Below are 19,422 nucleotides of genomic sequence, written 5' to 3' on the forward strand. Positions count from 1 at the left end.
AACATAGGAGAGAACAAATGACAAATAAATGGGAAAACTTTTTGTAACCATTCAAAACTTGCTATTTTTTAGTCAATTTAGACCATGACCTTGACCTAAATGCAAAACCCTAAGTTCAAGCGATCTCAAAAGTATTACCAAATGAATTGGCATCCCCAAGTTAGTTGGAAATGACACCTTAAACGTTTTTCCGGACTATTTGGTTCAAAAGTTAAATGTGTTTGTATATTAGACCATGAGGAATAGCGGCCATTTTGGATTTGACCTCTCAGGGTCATCAGAGGTCAAATCCGACTTCCCTCCACATCTGAAAATAAATCTTATGGTCTAAACTAACTATGCTAGAAATTTCATGCTTTTCTCAAAAAGTGCACAATTTTCATTATATTGGGAGCTTATCCGCTGTACTACAAAGGCTTATTGAAATTTACAAAGGAAGACACCTGTTGAAGGTATGCGCATGGTTTCTTATGAGATATACAGTGTATATCTGAATACATTCTTTAGCGTTGCCAAATCCTGCATCCAGAACTAAAAGTATTACTCTCCACTGCCAATGAACTAAATGAGTGTAATGTTGCTGTCTTGCAAGTCAAAAATATAACTTTTAGAATCCTCAGAAGTTTCTTTCCCAAAAATGAATACCTCAGTCTTTTTTTTTTTAAACATAAGAAAATTCAAAAATAAACAACAAATTAATCAAAGACTGGAAATATAATGAAAATTTACTTCTGACAACTTTGATTCATAATCCTTCCCTTTTTAGGAGTACTACAATAAGTGAAAAAGTTAAAAACGCATCGAAATCAAAACATCCTCTGAACATGACATTTATTCTACCTAAGGAATAATCTTTCTGGTTTTCAAACTACGTTACAGTGTTATATTCACATTCTCTGCCTTGATTATGTTATAAATCTAACAAAAATAGTGGGTAATTTACGAGCAGAGGGCATAATACCAAACATCATCATGTACATCTTATGCATGGTTTTTCTACCGACATATTTTCGAGTAAAACAAAAATTCAACAACAAACAAATTAAAAAGTAGATATATAAAGAAGGATTTACTTCTGACAAATTTAATTCATACTCCTCCCTCTTTTACTGTAGGGGTACTACAATAAGTGAAAAATAAAAACGTATCAAAATCAGAACATCCTCTGAACATAACATTTTCTCTTCCTATACCAAAATTGTGTTAAATACTCATTTTATCGGATATGAGGAAAGTATGTTCAAATCATTAAAAACTAAGATCCCCTGTCCATTCTCCATGACATATATTCAGGTATTGCTGAAAGGTCCCCGAACAAGCTAAAACCTATTACATGCATGAATACCAAAGAAATTGTACAGCTTGATTCTATGAATATAGTTGCATTTGAACGGTGAAAAATTATGCGTTTCACACAGGCAAAATTCATACAAAAAATAATCTGCCTGGTTGTCGAACTGTTTTAAACAGTGTTATATCCACATTTTCTCCTTTCATTATGTAATATACCCAAATAAAAATTCTGGGTAATTCACTATTGGACAAGAAAAGGGCATAATACAAAAATTTAATATCATGGTCTACATCATAATTATGCATGGCTTTTTCCCGACATAATTATTTCCGAGTAAAAAAAAATTGTAAAAAGGAAGAAGAAAGAAATTCAACAATAAACACCAAATCAAAGGGTGGAAATATCAAGGCAATTTCCTTCTGATAATTTTGATTTATACTCCTCCCTCTTTTAGGAATACTACAATAAGTTACAAAATGAAAACGTATCAAAATCAGAGCATCCTCTGAAAATGACATTTTCTATGGATATAAAGAAATTAAGTTCAAATCAAAAGAATGCTTATGTTCATTTCACACTAAATATCTTAGACAGACAAAATCTAAATGCAAGGAATAATCTGCCTGATTTTCGAACTGTTTTACAGTGTTATAACCACATTCTCTCCTTTCATTTGTTACATACCAACATTCCCAACAACAACAAAATAGTGGGTAATTTACTATTGGACATAATACAAAATATCATGATGTACATCATATGCATGGCTTTTCTTCATTGCCAAAAGAACTGCTTGAATCTTATTCTCAACATTCTTCACTTCGTCAGTATCACTATTCCATTTTTTCTTCCCAGAAATATTGGAGTTTATATTGTAAATAATATTTTTGGAATAGGAAAAACGAATAGGCCTATACAAATCTTACGTATCGACATACACATTTTATTTGTCACTTTGGAGTGATACAAACTGAATATTTGATTCCTATATAAAAAAAGAAAGAAAATGCATCAAAGATAATTACAAAATTCCTCACCATCAGTTGATATCTTAGTCTTTTAGTCCTTCAACTTCAAGCCGATGTAGATGTAGACTTGTTTTCCTTGGTCTGTTTCATTATGACAGTCGATTCAGATGACAGGAATCTTGGTTGATTTCTTTCTTTTCCTTTGTTTGTCTGTAATACTAGTAGTAGTAGTCACACTTTTAAAGTTTTCAATCGATAAAGATAAATCGCTTTAGTAGTATTGACGGTATCAATACTAAATTCAATATCAACAAAATATACAGGAAAATGAACTGGTGACCATGATGATGATGATGACATTTTTCAACTTCAATCTAGACTCTACTCAACTTCTCTTTTCCAAGCCGTTGTCGAACCTTTCTCTCGCTTCTCTCGCACTACTTCGATTCCAACTACGCGGATTCTCGTTGACTGATTTCCTTCTTTCCTTAATCTGTAGGCACATTTTTCTAGCTCGAAACGGCGTCGCTTCAAAAGTGGGGGTAGGTCGACAAGGAGCCTGAATGGAAGTCGGTTCTGGGCAACACGATTTTCCCTCGCAGCCACCATTAAGTCGCGTTGTTTCTATTGATACTGCCGTAGTACCAGATCACGGTCAAACATGGTACCGAATCGTACAATCAAGGGGTCGGTTCCTCGCTCCTCTCCCGGTGGGCCAGGGTATCTACGAGGCAGTCGATGGGCGTTTATCAACGGCATATTTGTGACAACTTCTCCCGATAACCCCAAATTTCCAATCACATCTCGTACCTTTCTTTGCACATTCTCTCCTGCTTCCTTTGCTATTCCGTATATCAGTAGATTATGCTTTCTGTTGTGAATGTCCATCGCCAAGATGGCTTCTCTCAGCTCCTTCTCTGCCTTTAAGCGTTCGTTCTTTAATGCAGGTATGCTCTGTTCTAAATCATTTATTCTTGCGGATGAGTCGATAGTTGTCGCTTTTAGGTATTTTAGTCCGTTGCGCAGTTCGGTAATGTCTTTTTTAATGGTTGCCACATTGGCGGCCAGCCCATCAAATCGACTCACAATCGTGTTGGTCAGCTCGGCCATGTCTGCCTTGGCTGCCGCCTCGCATGCCTTGCTCGCCGCCTCACGTGTCTTGCTCGCCATGGTTGCTGATTTTTTCGTAGAATCTTGTTTTTTCCTGAGAAAATATGGATCTCTTTCTGAAGAAGTATGACTTTTGCTCTTTTTCATACTACTGCATAGATTTTCGGTATATACAAAACCATGGATCGAGAGGATTTAGATATTTTCCCGCCTAGCCTTCAAAACCGCCGCCTGAAGCCATCGTTTTCATGACGTCACTCTCGTTTTCTTGACGTCACTCTATGATAATTATGCTGAATTTATATATCAGTATATTTGTTGCTTCGTACATGCCTCTGGTGGATTTCAGTGGAACAACCAAGGAAAGTCGAGATCGAATTCCTTTGCTAGCTGCAGATTAAAGGGACGGTAATAATCTCGAAGTTTTCCTTCTAAATCATCATCAAGGGTAGGATGCGGACGACCCTTACGTTTCGGGTCAGCACAGTGATAGAATGGACGCTCAGGAACATGCGCGCAATAGAAACCAGTCTGAGGATTCACCCGGAAGTGGTCTCTTTTGTAGAACTTGGGAACCCCCAGAAATGTCTCGACACGCAGTAGACTTGGGAGAGGATCTTCAATGAAAGCTTCACCGTCTAGAATAAATAACTGATCACGGCTGTAGACCTCCAGCAGACCTCTTAGATAGGTAATGTATTGACCAAAGCGCACAAGTTGTTGTCCATCTCTTAACCGTCCCGTTGATACGTCGATGATAGTATCCTTGATGGACTCACGCAGAACATCACCCTCGTGAGTTATGGGAAATGATTCGTTGCGTAGCAAGCTACTATGGAAGACCTCAAAGAGCTTGTGGACATGGTCAGATACGGCACGAGTGACAGGGTCACGGATGATGACGATGATTTTTAAGTCGTCATCCAGGAAAGCCTTCAAGCGTCGTTTGGATTCAACGCGCGCTATAACATATTGAGAAGTCTCCGTCATGGGAAGCGTGCGCGGGCTTGAATAATACATTTCATCCTTCCATTTTGAGACATCCTTTGCCGTGATATTAATGCTTGTAGGAAATTGAGTCTCACCGTTGATGGTGATCGAGGTGTGAAGTCCCAGATATTGTCGAATAGTCCACGTTCCACATTTTTTAACACCAATAATCACGGCCTTTGGAAGTCGTTTCTGGCAGTTATTCTTTCTCAAAGTTTCGCTTGGTAATAGTTGTTTACCGTGAGAATTGTAGCGATAGCAATCTCCTAATATAAAAGAACGTCCCTTTTCCACATGGTTGTCAGATTTTGAGTAGGATTTGGATTTATCCTTAATATTTCGATTGTCTGGTAATATGGGAGGAACCTTCCCTGGGCCGATGGGACGGTCTGAAAGCGTTTCTTTTGTTGAATCGTTCTTCCTAGGGCTCAAGCTTGTTTGTTTTGCAGTTTTGTCGACTCGTTTCATGTCCCAAGGCTTTGGCTCATCAGTGGAAGTGCTAATAGGGCGATAAATTATGATGGTCAGGATATGTACAACAACGAGGATCGAAATTGCGATGAAGGAATATTTCAATGGAACTTTTCGAAACGATGCTGACATCTTGGTCCAATTAAGTGGCCGTCGAACGCTGGAAGATTGAGATTAAAAGATTTCAATCTGATAAAATCATCTATGTTCAAAGTTTATCACGTCAGGTAATGGCTTAACATGTGTCCATCCACATTTTCCTGCAGAAAAGAAAAGAAGAACAAAATATAAAAGGAAAATCTTTTTTCTAAATGGTCTCTCAGTTTCAAGACTGAGCCTGTCGTGTATTTAAGATTATCTTGTGTTTTATAAAGCAGTTTTGATATAGATCTATGATTATAACGATATCACTCATAATTTATCATCAACTGCAGAGGACTTGATATGTTTTTAATACTTTTTTAAAAACTTTTTTAGATTCCATATTCAGTCAGGGAGCTTTAAATTTCTGGTCTCTTGCTTTGATTCTTATCTCTCCCAGTTAATTACGATTTCTTTGTGTGCTTTTCAGTTACCCCTTTTTAAAACGCACTTTAAATTATTTATAAACAAATATTCACATACGCTTAGCCGACTAAAAAATTTAAGACAGTTCGTCGATTCACTCGCAGATGACCCATTATGAATAATTAATTAATGTTGGGAAAATGAAATATACCTCTTTCATGGTCAAATGAAATCAGTGTACACATTACTTTAACAAAGAGGACAATAATGTGTTCAATACATTTTTGCTGTTAAAGAATTTTTGTATTTAAAAAATATTGTTTTATAATTTAGTACCATGTTTATCTACTTTGTGCACATTTAGAATGTATATATAATACTCGTTAATATTTTTCTTTGTTTATGCTCTCATACACCGAGAAGGGGTCGATAAACTTATTTATATACCACGTACGAAGATTCTTGAATTTCGTACTCACCGACTCACTTTGTACTTCACTGCGATCTCCAAAATGTATCAACGCCACAGTCGATTTCTTGTTCTTGTCAAACTATAGCCTATCCGATATGCGTCGGGCTTATGGCAAATATACTGATCGCGTTTATGGAGACTGACACGTCGCGGGCGTCAGCCTTATTTGGTGATCGATCACTTTGATTCAAGCAATTAAATATCATCTCCAGGTTCCTCATCGCTCATTGGCCTATTTTGGTCCATGCTACATAAATAGTCATGAAAAAGATTTACAAGGGGTTCGTAGATTTTCTACGAACGAAACAGTGTATATAAAAGAAAAGAAAACTTTTCGCATGCACCAGTGATGATAGGCGCTCTGGTAAAGCCCGACGCATATCGGATAGGCTAGTAAAACCACCGACGCATATCGGCAGAAAAGTTCAATCCTTTGGTATCATTCTTTCATGAAAATGTATAGGTTTGTCGATCTACCTCATACACGCAAACTCGGTGTTGAGCAATAATCGTCGAAACAGAGACTGTTCTTTCCGTCGTCTCACCGGCCCAATTCCGATATAACTGCAGTAATGTAAGTGTTTTAATTGAGTGGGTCTCAGGGGTTCCACCCCCCCCCCCCCAACAAAAAAAATCAAGACCCCATTTTTTTTATAGTATAAATGAGTTTATGCGAGCCACATGTAGAAACTGAATGCTAGAACCCTAACCCCCATAGCCCGACCCCTTCCTTATTATTCTCCTCCCCTGGACAACCATTGGACACAAAGTACAAGAATTGGAATTCCCTATAAATTATATGGGGGGGGGGGGGGTTGCAGCAGAAGCTGGATAGTTAATGAGCTACAATAAAGGATATAAAGAACATGCACTCTAATACTTGTCCGTGAGGAAATTAGTTGTAGAGTGATAGGCAAAGACAGGACTGAGGCGGGCTCATTCCCATGTCGATCAGAATGGATATCATTTCATTATCTTCGGATTCGTATTAAGAGATGGGAATAGTCACTATGAACATGACAGTCAAAGAAAGAGGACAAAACATACAGTTCCTCATTCTACCCTCAACAATTGATTTCGTAGGAACGTCCCTTCACTGCTATTATGTAAAAATGTATAGAACTGGTGTCACATGCATATTCACCTGTTCTACACATTTTTACATAATAGCAGTGAAGGGATGTTCCTTTGTCTACCACAGCAATTGTTGAGGGTAGAATGAGAAACTGTATATTTTGTCCTCTTTCTTTGTCCGTCATATTCATAGTGAGTATAGGCTCAGGTAGGTTATAGATGAAAGAATGGTTGTGTACAAGACGAAAAAAGGAGGAAAATCAACAAAGTGAGAGAGTGAGTGAGAGAGAGAGAGAGAGAGAGAGAGGGAGACAGAGAGTGTGTGTGTGAGAAAGAAAAATACAGATTGTGTGTGTGTGTGTGTGTGTGTGTGTGTGTGTGTGTGTGTGTGTGTGTGAGAGAGAGAGATAGGGATATATATATATATATATAGATATATATTATACAGAGAGAGATACAGAGAAAGTTACAGAGAGAGAAATTGAGAGAGATACAGAGAGAAATATATAAGTTGAGAAGAGAGAGAGAGAGAGAGAGAGAGAGAGGGAGAAAGAGAGAGAGAGAGATAGAGAGAGATACATAAAAAAAATGCACGAGAAAGAACATCTTACAATAGGCAATTACATCTCCAAACTGTTTTATTCAGAACCTTTGTTGCGACACCATTCGTCTTTTTAGGCTGATAATCTTTATCATATAAACTGTCATTGTGCCGTCTTACTACTAGTATTTAGCATATTTGAAAAATACTAGTAAATATTGAATTGATTGAACATCATTTCATTAGCGCATTTCACCACTATTCATGATCATGAATGTTCTTTATCAATGTTGTTAGACGAGTTGAAATTTGATCATGTGAAAGCGGGCTAAACTGTTGATTACCAAATGGACTTTCACAACTCCTGGTTTTCATAAATTTGTTTCTACGTCAGAGCAAGTAGCCTGATTGTGATATCATACAGAAAGTACACTGTGACCCGCCGATAATCCATTGAAAGCCCTAATATTATCGTCAATTTACACGTGCGATCATTTTCTAATGGCCAAATGAACCATAAACCGCTAGCAGCGATCGGGTATTCAGGTTTTTTCTCCATTTTTAATGCAAATTATTTTCCCATCGCCTTAACAATTAAACATCCTAACGTCCTGAGAGATATATAGATAGATGAATAAATAGATATGTAGTGACCAAACTCGTTTTTACCATTTTAAAACTTGGTTTTTTATTTAAGAACACCGTATAGCATCTTGGGTGTGTCTAATTTAAAACATACGTGTCAGACCCGAAGCCTCATTACTTTAATGGTCACGTGGGTCTGTGTACTTGCGTTAAGGACAATGTAGTCCCTTGATTATTTATCTATAAATTGTTTGTAGGTAAATTTAAATGTACCGTAATGAAATTATGATATTTTCTCATGTATGTTTTATTGTTCTATCCTAAACTTAATTATTATACTTAGTTCAGAAGGATGTGCATTCATGCTCGAAAAGTAGTCCTTACGAATGCGCGCTATGTCAGGCAAGGCCCTGATGGGTATTTTATATAGCGGACATTCGTTCACTTGCTTTAAGCGATGCTGGTCTGTCTCCATTTTACTCCGACACGCTTAAGCTTTGCCGTCAATGTAGCCTGTTTGTGTTGCACCATTTAAACAGGTATGTAGAGATAATTGAATATATTTGATGCTATTGAGTTTTACTTTGCTACCAGTGTTTATGATGCCGTAATATAAGAGTCTGTTCATTAATTGTATATTATGTAATGAGATGTTTTATTCACTGTACGGTAGAAACGTACCGAGGCATTTTAAATGTATTCTTCTGTTATTTACGGGATTGATGAGTAGTCTGTAAGTATCAGACTCGGTTTATATATCATGGGGATTTTTACAACAAATACTGATTTAAATGTAAAAGTCCATATTATATAATTGATGTTTCATGTTTTTTCCTACTTTAGCCGCTGAGGCGTAAGTTGAGGTTACTGAGGTTACAAACCACGCTACAAAGCTACAATTGACGATGACGTATGATTTTTCTTACCCGTGTGACATTTAGTCTAGGGTGAGTTGCGTAGGAATATTTATGTTATGTATTCAATAATATTGATTGGAGTCATGACTGTTTGATATCTATACATGTATTTACAGATAATATTGAATACTATGTATTTTATTTCTTGGTTTCTTAATTGCATTTCAATGTTTATGAACTGAACTGAACCGTACTGCATTTTGTCTACAGAAATTTAATCACAATCCATATGATGACTTGCATGATTTTTATAATGTGATTATTGTACTTATGATGCTTTTGTTTTATTTTTCTGTACAATGCAGGGGTTTTCCGTTTTTATTTATAAACGAAATAAACTTCATTGCACTTCACCATGGCGTCTCAACTTCTTCATTTTTGTTGGCTATAATTTAAACCGTGGAACACGCGTCCCACAGATACATAGGAGGAATTTTTGTATTTCCTTCATAAATAAATGGGGGCTTTTTTTTGCTGATAAAGGAAATTTCATGGCAGGTGTGCCCATATGAGCTGGCAATAAAGCAAAAGAAAAATAAGAAAAAGAAAAAAGAAAAATTGATACCTGTGGCCTAAGATGAAAAAGAACATCATAATTTATATTCGAAGTGGAGACACGGAGAAAATAAGGGGAGCGGGGAAGAGAAATAAAAACAGAGAGAAAGAAAGAGAGAGAGAGAGAGAGAGAGAGAGAGAGAGAGAGAGAACGAGAAAAATAGAGAAAGAGAGAGAGAGAGAGAGAGAGGGGGGGGGTGGGGTGAACTTAGGGTGAAAGATACGTTGACCTCCGGGCGATAGAGGCGGTAGTCCTATGAGTGGTATAAAGGTTGACAGATAACACTGAGTTAACCTCCTTTAGGCGCCCCATCGAGATTACATGTATTCAGATCAATGAGATACACACAAAAAAAGTATTGTATGGTAGCTGTAACAGTTCCCACAAGGAATCAATATCAATGGTTACTCATGTACACGGAAGGGCGTGGAACCTGAGATATAGTTTGCAGTGAGGATAGATGTAGGAGCGATTAAGTGATGGGAAGCATCGGGTAGAATTGCAAAAGGAATAGTGGATTGACCTAGAAAATGGTTTGACATTTTCTCCAACTTTCTTCGATGCTTTAGGAGGACGATGGTCAAGATGCCTGGAGATAGAAAGACATTAGTCATGACGGATACTCACGACCTGAGGATATTGGTAACAGTTAAAAGGAAATGAAGGTTCTATACTCCAATTCAGGGACTGTTTGATATTAAATGGGTATACCTGTCAATCTAATTCAGTTACTAGGAATCATAATGGAATGCAATAAGAAAGGAGGTTATTGGGAACATTCGCGTTTAACGCGATGACAATTAAGAGCCTCGAAAAAATGAACTCAAGGGAAATTTCAATAACCTAATGTATCTTCCATCAATGTCATTGTCATGTTCACAATGGGTGACGGACACGGCTTTTGAGATAACCGTTCGGAAAATATTTGGGACCTGGTTGTTTGCTTTCATTAGCAAAATTATTGTATGTAACGTAAATATATCATGAATGATTATATACAGTGCATGGATAATATTGGGTACAACATTCATTCACAGTGGCAAAGCATGGGCCCAGCCATTGAGGGGGGGGGGGGGGGCACTCTCAATAGGAGGATGGGGATGGGAGGGGTTGGGGGGGGGGGGGGGAGGGCGGGGGAGACCGGTCTTACGAAATGAATTGCGATTTAAAAGTCCATCGCTACCTCTCCCTACTTACTTGCCACCAGCCGATGATGGCGTGATCATTAAATTAGGACGCCAGACTGGGCTGGTGAGCATAATTATGATTTTGTTGATAACGCCATCTTTGACGGCTTGAATCTAGTGTGTGGGGAATTATAGAGCACCGGGCAGATTCTGGACTATTAAAGGTAAAGACCAGTTATGGTCACGCGATTGCATTGTGAAAGAAACGTTGTGGAATCGATCAGAAAAGGTTGATCATCTAGCATCTAGCATCTGCAAGGTTCTGGAATCATCAAAATGATAAGAAATTTGGCCCATTCTTCGTAAAGTTACAAGCACTATACACAGAAAGATGTATACGGGACTACCCTATATCTCTCACAGACCATGAGAGAAACAAATTTACCAAATATATGAATTAGTAGGCGGTTTCCCGGCAAATTTGTTATCATCATGTATTAGTCAAAACATATTCTTTCACATGATTGGTAATGAGAGCTTCCATTTCATTTTTTGAAATTGGGGTGTTTCCAATACTGGTCTTTACCTTTAAGGGAGGGTTTGAGAAGGGTGATATCAGGTTCTTTTTACGTCATTTTCGACCTCGTAATTGACTCCCCCTTCTTCTTCTAGTTCCCCACCCCCCTACAAATGTAGGGAGTGTATCTCACGTTATTGCTTGTCGGAAGACGACATTTTACCAGTTGCTGTCTTGGAGAAAGAAAAAACAACACACACAAACAAAAAACTCCAGGGCAATCCTCTTCCTCAATCTAAATATGAATTATGCCGGAGAGATATTCGAGGAAATTTGGCTCTATTTCTTATGAAGCTCAACAAGGTATCAATATCATCCATCTCACCTGCATGCACCTAATGATATCATCCTTATCTCCTCAGGCATCGGAACAAAATCAGATGTAAAGCTAGTTAAAGCTTGTCGGAGCCAAAAGATATTTTAAGGAGACAGGATGGAATCGAAGTCATTAAATATAAATGAGAATAAGCAATAGTTCAAGGTTGTTGGAGCTACCCCAGAGGAACAATTTAAAACAGTGCGAAAGCAGAACAGAATCAATCAAAATTATGGGAACTGTAAAAGAATTTGGAAGTTTTAAAAAGTTAACGAGAGAGCGATAAAGATAGACCTATCAAGATATATATATATATATGTATATGATGTTGTATTAAACCGAGATTAATCAAATGACTTTCTGCTCGGGCAGATATGGAAGATGATTTCATGGCAAATACATTGACTTATATATCCCAAAATGTGATTTTGAATAAACAAGAATGACTAAATCGTATTCCTGAAATACTGTCTTGACTTTGACAAATGTGACTAAGAAAAACAAAATAATAAGACAACGGGTAAAGCCGTGTTAAAAGGCTCTGAAGCAAAAGGTTTTCCATAAACTTCGAATGAATAATTCCTGCCTTAATACTCGGATTCAAGTGACTTCTAACTTGATAAAAAGCCTCAAGGCAGTATTCATAAAAATAATAAGCAAATGCTCTAGCCCTGACTGAAATAGGTGTCAATATATTAAAACCGTACAAAATACTCGACTCAATGAATACAACAAAATCATTTCGTTATGATTAGGCCTGTGTCCACGTTTACGTTTTCATTTAATGACCTATCCTTATAAATTTTGAATTCTTCAAACAATAGAACAAAACTTTCGACACTCCAATGCGTTCCATACTTAATTTAAATGGACTGGATTAATCGAACTCGTCATTCTTTTTTAGAAGACGGGACAAATAGTCTGGCTAAGCAGACTAGCTTCCTATAGCCGCCAATAGCGGGCTTTGGATAGAATCAAAGTTAAGTCTCTCTAGGTTTTATCCAGTGAAGAATTATACGAGGTTGTCAAGAAGGGCTTCCCTTTGGGACCTATGCGTGTCTCCTTTATCGCTCCAAGGGGACCACGAGAAAGAGCTTTCCTGCAATATCTTCAAGTGGTAGGGGTATATTGATACGGAGTCGTGACGCTTAATCTGCGTAAGTCTGTCTCTCTGGTTATCTAAGATATTACGAGGAAGAAGGATTAAAATAAGATTTTTTTTTAATTTTTTTTTTAGCGGATTGTGACACGACAACCTTCTCAAATACCCATCGATGCGTTCGAGCACGAAAGACATCTAAGTACGATTACACAGTGCCTCTAGAGAGCCGTCAACGAGAATCTATGAGGTGTAGACGCAATGCACCGATGACAATATAACCACGAGGACGAAATCAGTGATAATAAGCATGTTGGCTCAGTGGTAAAGCAATGTTATCGTAAATGGGAGGTCCAGGGTTCGATACCAAGGTATGTCTTTTGCTAACTCCCAATCTTTAGATCACACCGTTTGTAACAATCTTCAAATAAGATTTCAGTCTCCTTTAGAATCACCCAATTTATATCATTCTTATAATTTGACTATAATACAAGTTTTGTACGTCATTTTCGTTTCTTTAAATAATTATTCATGTTAACAGAGCCCTGTGGAAGAACAGCTTTTTATATATTTGATGTCTTTCGTACATGTACTATTATCATAATTCATTGTACACGTATTTTATGTGTTACTTTAAAATAATATGTTTGTGTAAATATGTGATTCAAATAAATTTACAAAAACGCTATTGATCCCCAATTACTATAAAGGTATGTCATAAAACTGTAGGTATCACCTGCGTGGTTGCTTTGTTACAAGAATATACATGTTTTCTTAATTGTGAAGTATCATGAATCGTCACCACCGCTTGTAGCAACACTTCGATAGTTGTTACCACTTCCACTGCAATATCTATCAGTACCTCCATCATTGTCATTACCATGATTAAATATATAGTTGAGTTCCGGTCATGTTAGAAGCAAGTTGGAAATGCATATGACTTTGTGTATAATCAGGTTCTGAAATAATCAAAACGCCAATAAGTAGACTCAATCCTCAACCATGCTGGAAACTCACGTGCACTGCCAAATTAAATAACAAATAGATCTACAAACAAAATTAATGTGACCATTATTTTTATCGTAATCATTTGATAATAAAGGCATTCTAGGAACATTCCCTTTCTGATATTTTTCCAAACTGACGTAAAAAGAATGAGAGAAGCTCCCAAACTTTTTTGTCACCTTCACCACAACTCGACCTTCTCTTTAAATTTCAATGGACGTAAGTGCCGGTATGGGAGTTATAAAACTCTCGATTAAGAGTCGAGTAAATGAACCACTATCATGACTATATACTCGGGTGTATCTTCCTTGGATAAAAACAAAAAGACACTTGTCTATCGTATGTGTTTACAAAAATCGACGAGGAAATTACCCACTCTAAGTAGAGTTTTATTGCCTGAAGCGGTTTACTAAGCATCGTGCCGTTCGTTATCAATTTCAGAAATGTATAGCCCCTAGAAATATCACCATGGAATAATTTTTGCTTATCATAATTTGGCTTGTAATGTTGGGACTCCGGGGCACCATCAGTATGCGTTAAATGATTCTCCAAAGTGAAAACATTTTTAGGATGAATATTCTGTCTAGTATTAAGCCAGGCGCATACTACACGATCCAACTGCAATCAGATTTTTGTAAAAGAAGGGCGGTTAAGTTTGATATGGAAATCTAATCTACCATCATCCTCCTGCTTTAGGTTCTAAATAATGATAAGAATCTCAACAACTGAATTTTTAGTGGATTTACCTTTTCTTATATCAATATTTTCTTGTTTTTATATCGCTGTTGCGCAAAATAAAAATATGTTTATTAAGATTCGTTCAAATGTATCTCGCATTAGCAGTAGTTACCTTCACCTTTAAGACCGGATATAGTTCCTCGTACTTCTGGAAAACATGTTTTCATTAGTGAAAAAGACACCTAGAATAAGAAACACTACAGTACAACGTTGTATGACATTGGAAGCATACAGTTTGTACTTGGGAGCTATAATTAGAAGACAAGTCTGCGATTTTAATTTTAACGTAAAGTATGACTAAAATAGAATAATAGACTAATCAAGAAAGCATGTGTACAAGGGAAAGTGTACAAAGGGGAATATGGGTTTTCATAATTGTTAGATACATAGTTTGTTGTGGTTATGGAACTAAGCGAAGAGAGAAAATAAAAGGTGGATAGTATCGTCGCCTCACCTGGTTCCATGACTGATATACATGAAGCAGGTTGAGTGCTTTGTGTTAAAATAGGTTCAATCATGATATCATGTGAGTTTAATATAAATAGTCGAAAAACACTCCAAAGCAAGACAATCACTGAAATTTACATGTACAACGAAACGCAAAACTCATTTATACATCTTTTCGTTTTTTTAACAATAAACTGTCGTGTGAATTTATACAATTTTCTTTACTTGCACATGCTTTTCGCATTTCGTCGACCGTGTGAATTACTCAACTCCACATTTAAAACAAGTGTTCTTCAAACGTTATGCAACATTTCCATTGCTGTATAATAATTACACGCGTAATGAAAAGAGGCATCGATTTTTTTTCTTCTGTTCTCTCAACTTGGATATTATTCCACACGAAATCCAAGAACGTGCATTTTCTCAACTTCTTAAAATGTGTACGAGGAAATTATACTTGACATTTAAAGATTATGACAACCTGAAACAGACGGAAAGAGGGAGGAAAGAAGAGGGAAAGGGAGGAAGAAAGAGAGAGAGAGAGACGAAGAGACAGAGAATGGGGGATGAGAGAAGAGAGAAATACCATGGACATACTCGGCCCATGGAAAACAGAGATAGATAGAGAGAGAGAGAGAGAGAGAGAGAGAGAGAGTGACGGAATACATGGACGAATAGTGTGCAAGAATGTGAATTACGGGCATCGAGCCGGTTGCACGTAATGTGAAAACAACAATAATAATATGGAGGAGAAGGCCATAAATCAATTGACAAAAACTGACACAGGGCCTTAGGATCGATTGATCCCACAAGGTTTCTCTCTCAGAGATCTATCAGATATTATTGTTCATCTCATCTTTAGAAGGTTTGCCTTTTTATGAAACGCGAGATGACATTGACGCCGTGATCACACCCTTTGCATGTTTTGTATAATAATTTGTTGTCGAATTTGTGGAACCGATCTCAACGCTATTGTTCCGATGGGAGGGTCGGTAATTCGTAATGTGAAACGGGTCAATCTCGACGAAATTAATTCAACATATCCGATGACGTCGGTAATCTTTCACGACAACTTACCCGATGTACCTGACTACCTCGATCATGTCGTCAGACAAAAAGTTTATCGTACGTAATAATGAAGAAACGCAACAAGTGCAATAAGTGCAACCATCTCACACGGTGCACCCGCAAACCTACTGTATATCTACATCACCATGCAAGCCGACACTTACAAGCAGCATCTAAGTACAATAAGAAGCACACAAAATAATACACAACTATTTACTGGATGGATCGTTTTAAATCATTTTGATATTATTTCCTATTCACATTTGCTTCCTGGCTGAGATCATTTCGTTAAAGAACAGATTATTTTGTTATTTGATAAAGATTTTAATCTTCATTAATTTAGGACATCAGGAAAAAGGACGCCTCCTGACAATTCCCTTAAAAGAAGAAATGCGCTTTAAACGTCCGTAATATAAAAGGAAATAGAAAAAAGGCAACTTTTCACGTAAACGCATTTAACGATTTTTTTTTCTTCCTCCTGACTATCTTCAATATGTCTGCTTCCTTAATTTGCCTTTTTCTAGATTCACCTTCAAACAGTTTCTATTCTTTAAAACATGATTGTTTACGTCTGGGAGCCAGCCATCGAAAAAGTAACATATGAGAGTGCCTGAGTTACTGCTTAGACAAAAGTGGGCTCAACCTCTAGAATAAATAACTTCCTAGTGTGAATCAGTCATGGGGGAGAGGGTACATAAAAACTTTCCTAGCGCAGCCAAAGGCAATTATTAATTTTTTTCGAACTCTTTTGTAACTTAAGCACCTACCTAAGGATAAAGACAGTGCTATACCTCATGATTGACGTGCCTCTGGCTTATATTTTCTCTTCCTACTCATCTAATACTCTCTTTCTTCGATTTACTATATCCTGTTCAGCCTGTATTTGTCTGTATACCTCATCTTGTCTCGGTATACCTCGTTCTGTGTTATTCATCTATTGATCAGGCTCCCCTACTGTACTATTTTATATATTCCTCTTTAGGGGGATGGATCATAAAGAACCATAGCAGAGTTTCATAAAAAAAAAAGAATAAGACTTCCCTTATTTGGAACAAGTAAGTGACTGTGAAATGGAAATGAATAGGTGCTGTGAGATAACCTAGAAAACTATATATTGGTATATTTGTTGTGAATTTAAACAATGAATTGTAATATCGTTTGGTTTCGCGAAACAAAATTATAGCGGTTCTTTCACATCTAACGTAGATGACCATAAACCAGAAGACAAACAAACAAGCAAACGGCAAGAAAAGGGAAGGAAAAACAAGCAAACGACAAACAAACAAACAGACAAAGTGTCAAATAAAGAAGCAAACGACAAACAAACAGACAAAGGGACGAACAAACAGGCAAACGACAAACAAACCAACAAATAGACAGACAAAGGGACGAACAAACAGGCAAACGACAAACAAACCAACAAACAAACAGACAAAGTGTCAAATAAAGAAGCAAACGACAAACAAACAGACAAAGGGACGAACAAACAGGCAAACGACAAACAAACCAACAAACAGACAGACAAAGGGACGAACAAACAGGCAAACGACAAACAAACAAACAAACAGACAAAGTGTCAAATAAAGAAGCAAACGACAAACAAACAGGCAAACGACAAACAAACAAACAGACAAAGTTTCAAATGAAGAAGCAAACGACAAACATACAGACAAAGGACGAACAAACAAGCAAACGACAAGAAAACAAAGAAAAAATGGTCAAACTAACAAGCAAATGACAAACTAACAAAAGGAATATGACATTTAATGGTAATGCTTGAAGTATTCACATTCGTAAAACAATCTACCAGTCTGCTCCTTGTTTATGCTTTCTAGCAAAACTGTATTTTAATGGATTTTTAGGCACGTACGAGTATTACTTAAGAGATGACAGGGCAAATAAACGGAGAAAGAATTAAAATAAAGAAATAAATAGATAGAGAAAGAGAGAAAAGAAGTAAGAGGGAAAATCGCGGGGGCCAAAGCGGATTTCGTGAGTGTTTTTGTAATTATTGCATTTATCAATCTTGACGACGGATCAAGTAGGGATTTCCCCATCAAGAATATAAATGATTAAAATATTGAGGAGGCTCATAGCTTGCTCTTCATCACACAGAGTGTGCTATGGATTCTGTATTTCATTAAGACAAGAAAGAAATCTCCAGCTTTTATACAGTTTATAAACATGGAGCTACGGGCACTGACTAAGGTTTGAAAGGGGCGCGGAAGATAGGGGCGGTGCCACAGATTGTATTAAGGCGGCATAGACCTCAGCCATTATTGACAAGAAAAACTAGCAAACTATAAAACAAAATATTACTGTGAAACATTGTGTTTTAAAATAAATTTCAGGAAAAGAACAATTGCTTTTGTAATTTAAATCCCGTTTTGCCCCCACCCCACTCCCACGCATCCCGATACAGATTATAACGTGGGGCAAAAGATATTACGGATCCCCGGTCTTTTAACCAATTGACTACTGAGTTATCGTATTCCCATATAAATCTTAGTGCAAGAAACCACGAGTTACCCATGGCCAAGCCGTCCAGTTTTATAGGTCTTACGAAACCATTTAAAAAAGCATATAACTTATATATAAAGGATTATCTTGCATAAAAATGTAACAGAGCCCGCGATTTACAAACAAGTATTTGACATATACCCTTATCACTGTTCACACCTACGCAAATAGAAAACTAATTATTCAATATCAAATTTAGGAATTACGTATGTATATTTACCGCAAATGCATACAAATTGTTATATTTAACTATGTGTACGTAAAGAGAGTGTCACTGTATTTTTCATAATGATTCCTAAAATGTGCACGATCGTGGGTATTTTTCCTTCTGTGAGTATTCCAAAACATTTTTCCTTGATTTGCCCTACTTAATAAAATTATTTTGTCGGATTTTGTCAGAAAATTCGATTCTGTTACATTCATGTTACATTTCACAAGGACAACCGGCTTCATAATTATTTGGCCTTGATTTCTATTTAGAAACCTGACATCAAAAAGCAAATCCTTCTATGAATCTATGGCTTCTGTCTCTTCTCATTCCGTTGGAAATAGGATAAAATTTAGAATGAATTATGATTTTTTTTAAATCTTATTTGCTTCTTGAAGAAGAAAAATTCAGCAACTCTTCCACAACCCCCCCCCCCCCTAAGCGGCCCCTAAATGATTGAGTATGCTTGGTGGCTTGTCAGATTCTTTAAGGTGATAAATAATAAATGCACTTCACGTTCACCAGTGGGTAACAATAGATTTAATGTTGGCACCCTATATTAACTGTGATGCTGACATAGTACAGAACGTTCTTATATTATTCAAGACAACGCTTCAATGTGTATACACCTGCACGTGCCACCAAAGGGTTTTGTTTCTAGTAAAGGTCAAACTCACCCAGGTAAAGATTAAACAAACAAAAAAGCAATTTGTGCTCTTTCTCATTTTATTTATGTCAAGTTCAAAGAAAAACATTAATAAATTTTACTTGGAATGAAATACTCTTCAAATACCCTCTTATTGAATATATGACGAGAAACAGTTGAACATTT

At 36.9% G+C, this 19,422-nt stretch overlaps 1 protein-coding gene and 1 long non-coding RNA gene across 3 annotated transcripts; one reads left to right on the forward strand and one right to left on the reverse strand.

Moving 5' to 3' along the window:
- Positions 1 to 707: 707 nt before the first annotated feature.
- Positions 708 to 6,346, reverse strand: LOC762476 (heparan sulfate glucosamine 3-O-sulfotransferase 2). Of its 2 annotated transcripts, none has more exons than XM_011681155.2 (2): positions 5,828 to 6,346; positions 708 to 5,093 (listed from the first exon to the last, which is right to left on the reverse strand). In XM_011681155.2, the coding sequence occupies exon 2, from the start codon at positions 4,963 to 4,965 to the stop codon at positions 3,718 to 3,720; it is 1,248 nt and encodes a 415-aa protein (XP_011679457.2). In that variant the 5' UTR covers positions 4,966 to 5,093; positions 5,828 to 6,346; the 3' UTR covers positions 708 to 3,717. The 2 variants fall into 2 exon arrangements, with proteins under 2 accessions (XP_011679457.2, XP_011679456.2); XM_011681154.2 differs by having other exon boundaries at positions 5,820 to 6,346.
- A 1,901-nt stretch (positions 6,347 to 8,247) lies between these two features.
- LOC115926370 lies at positions 8,248 to 9,481 on the forward strand. The gene is made up of 2 exons (XR_004065050.1): positions 8,248 to 8,551; positions 8,856 to 9,481. It is a non-coding gene; the product is annotated as an uncharacterized LOC115926370 (long non-coding RNA).
- Positions 9,482 to 19,422: the final 9,941 nt, after the last annotated feature.

Source organism: Strongylocentrotus purpuratus, unplaced genomic scaffold (assembly GCF_000002235.5).
Source record: "Strongylocentrotus purpuratus isolate Spur 01 unplaced genomic scaffold, Spur_5.0 spur5_scaffold_2, whole genome shotgun sequence".
Classification (NCBI taxonomy): domain Eukaryota; kingdom Metazoa; phylum Echinodermata; class Echinoidea; order Camarodonta; family Strongylocentrotidae; genus Strongylocentrotus; species Strongylocentrotus purpuratus.

Bases quoted from the DNA above. Each gene is read 5' to 3' on its own strand.
- LOC762476 (XM_011681155.2), bottom strand. From the start codon at position 4,965: ATGTCAGCATCGTTTCGAAAAGTTCCATTGAAATATTCCTTCATCGCA.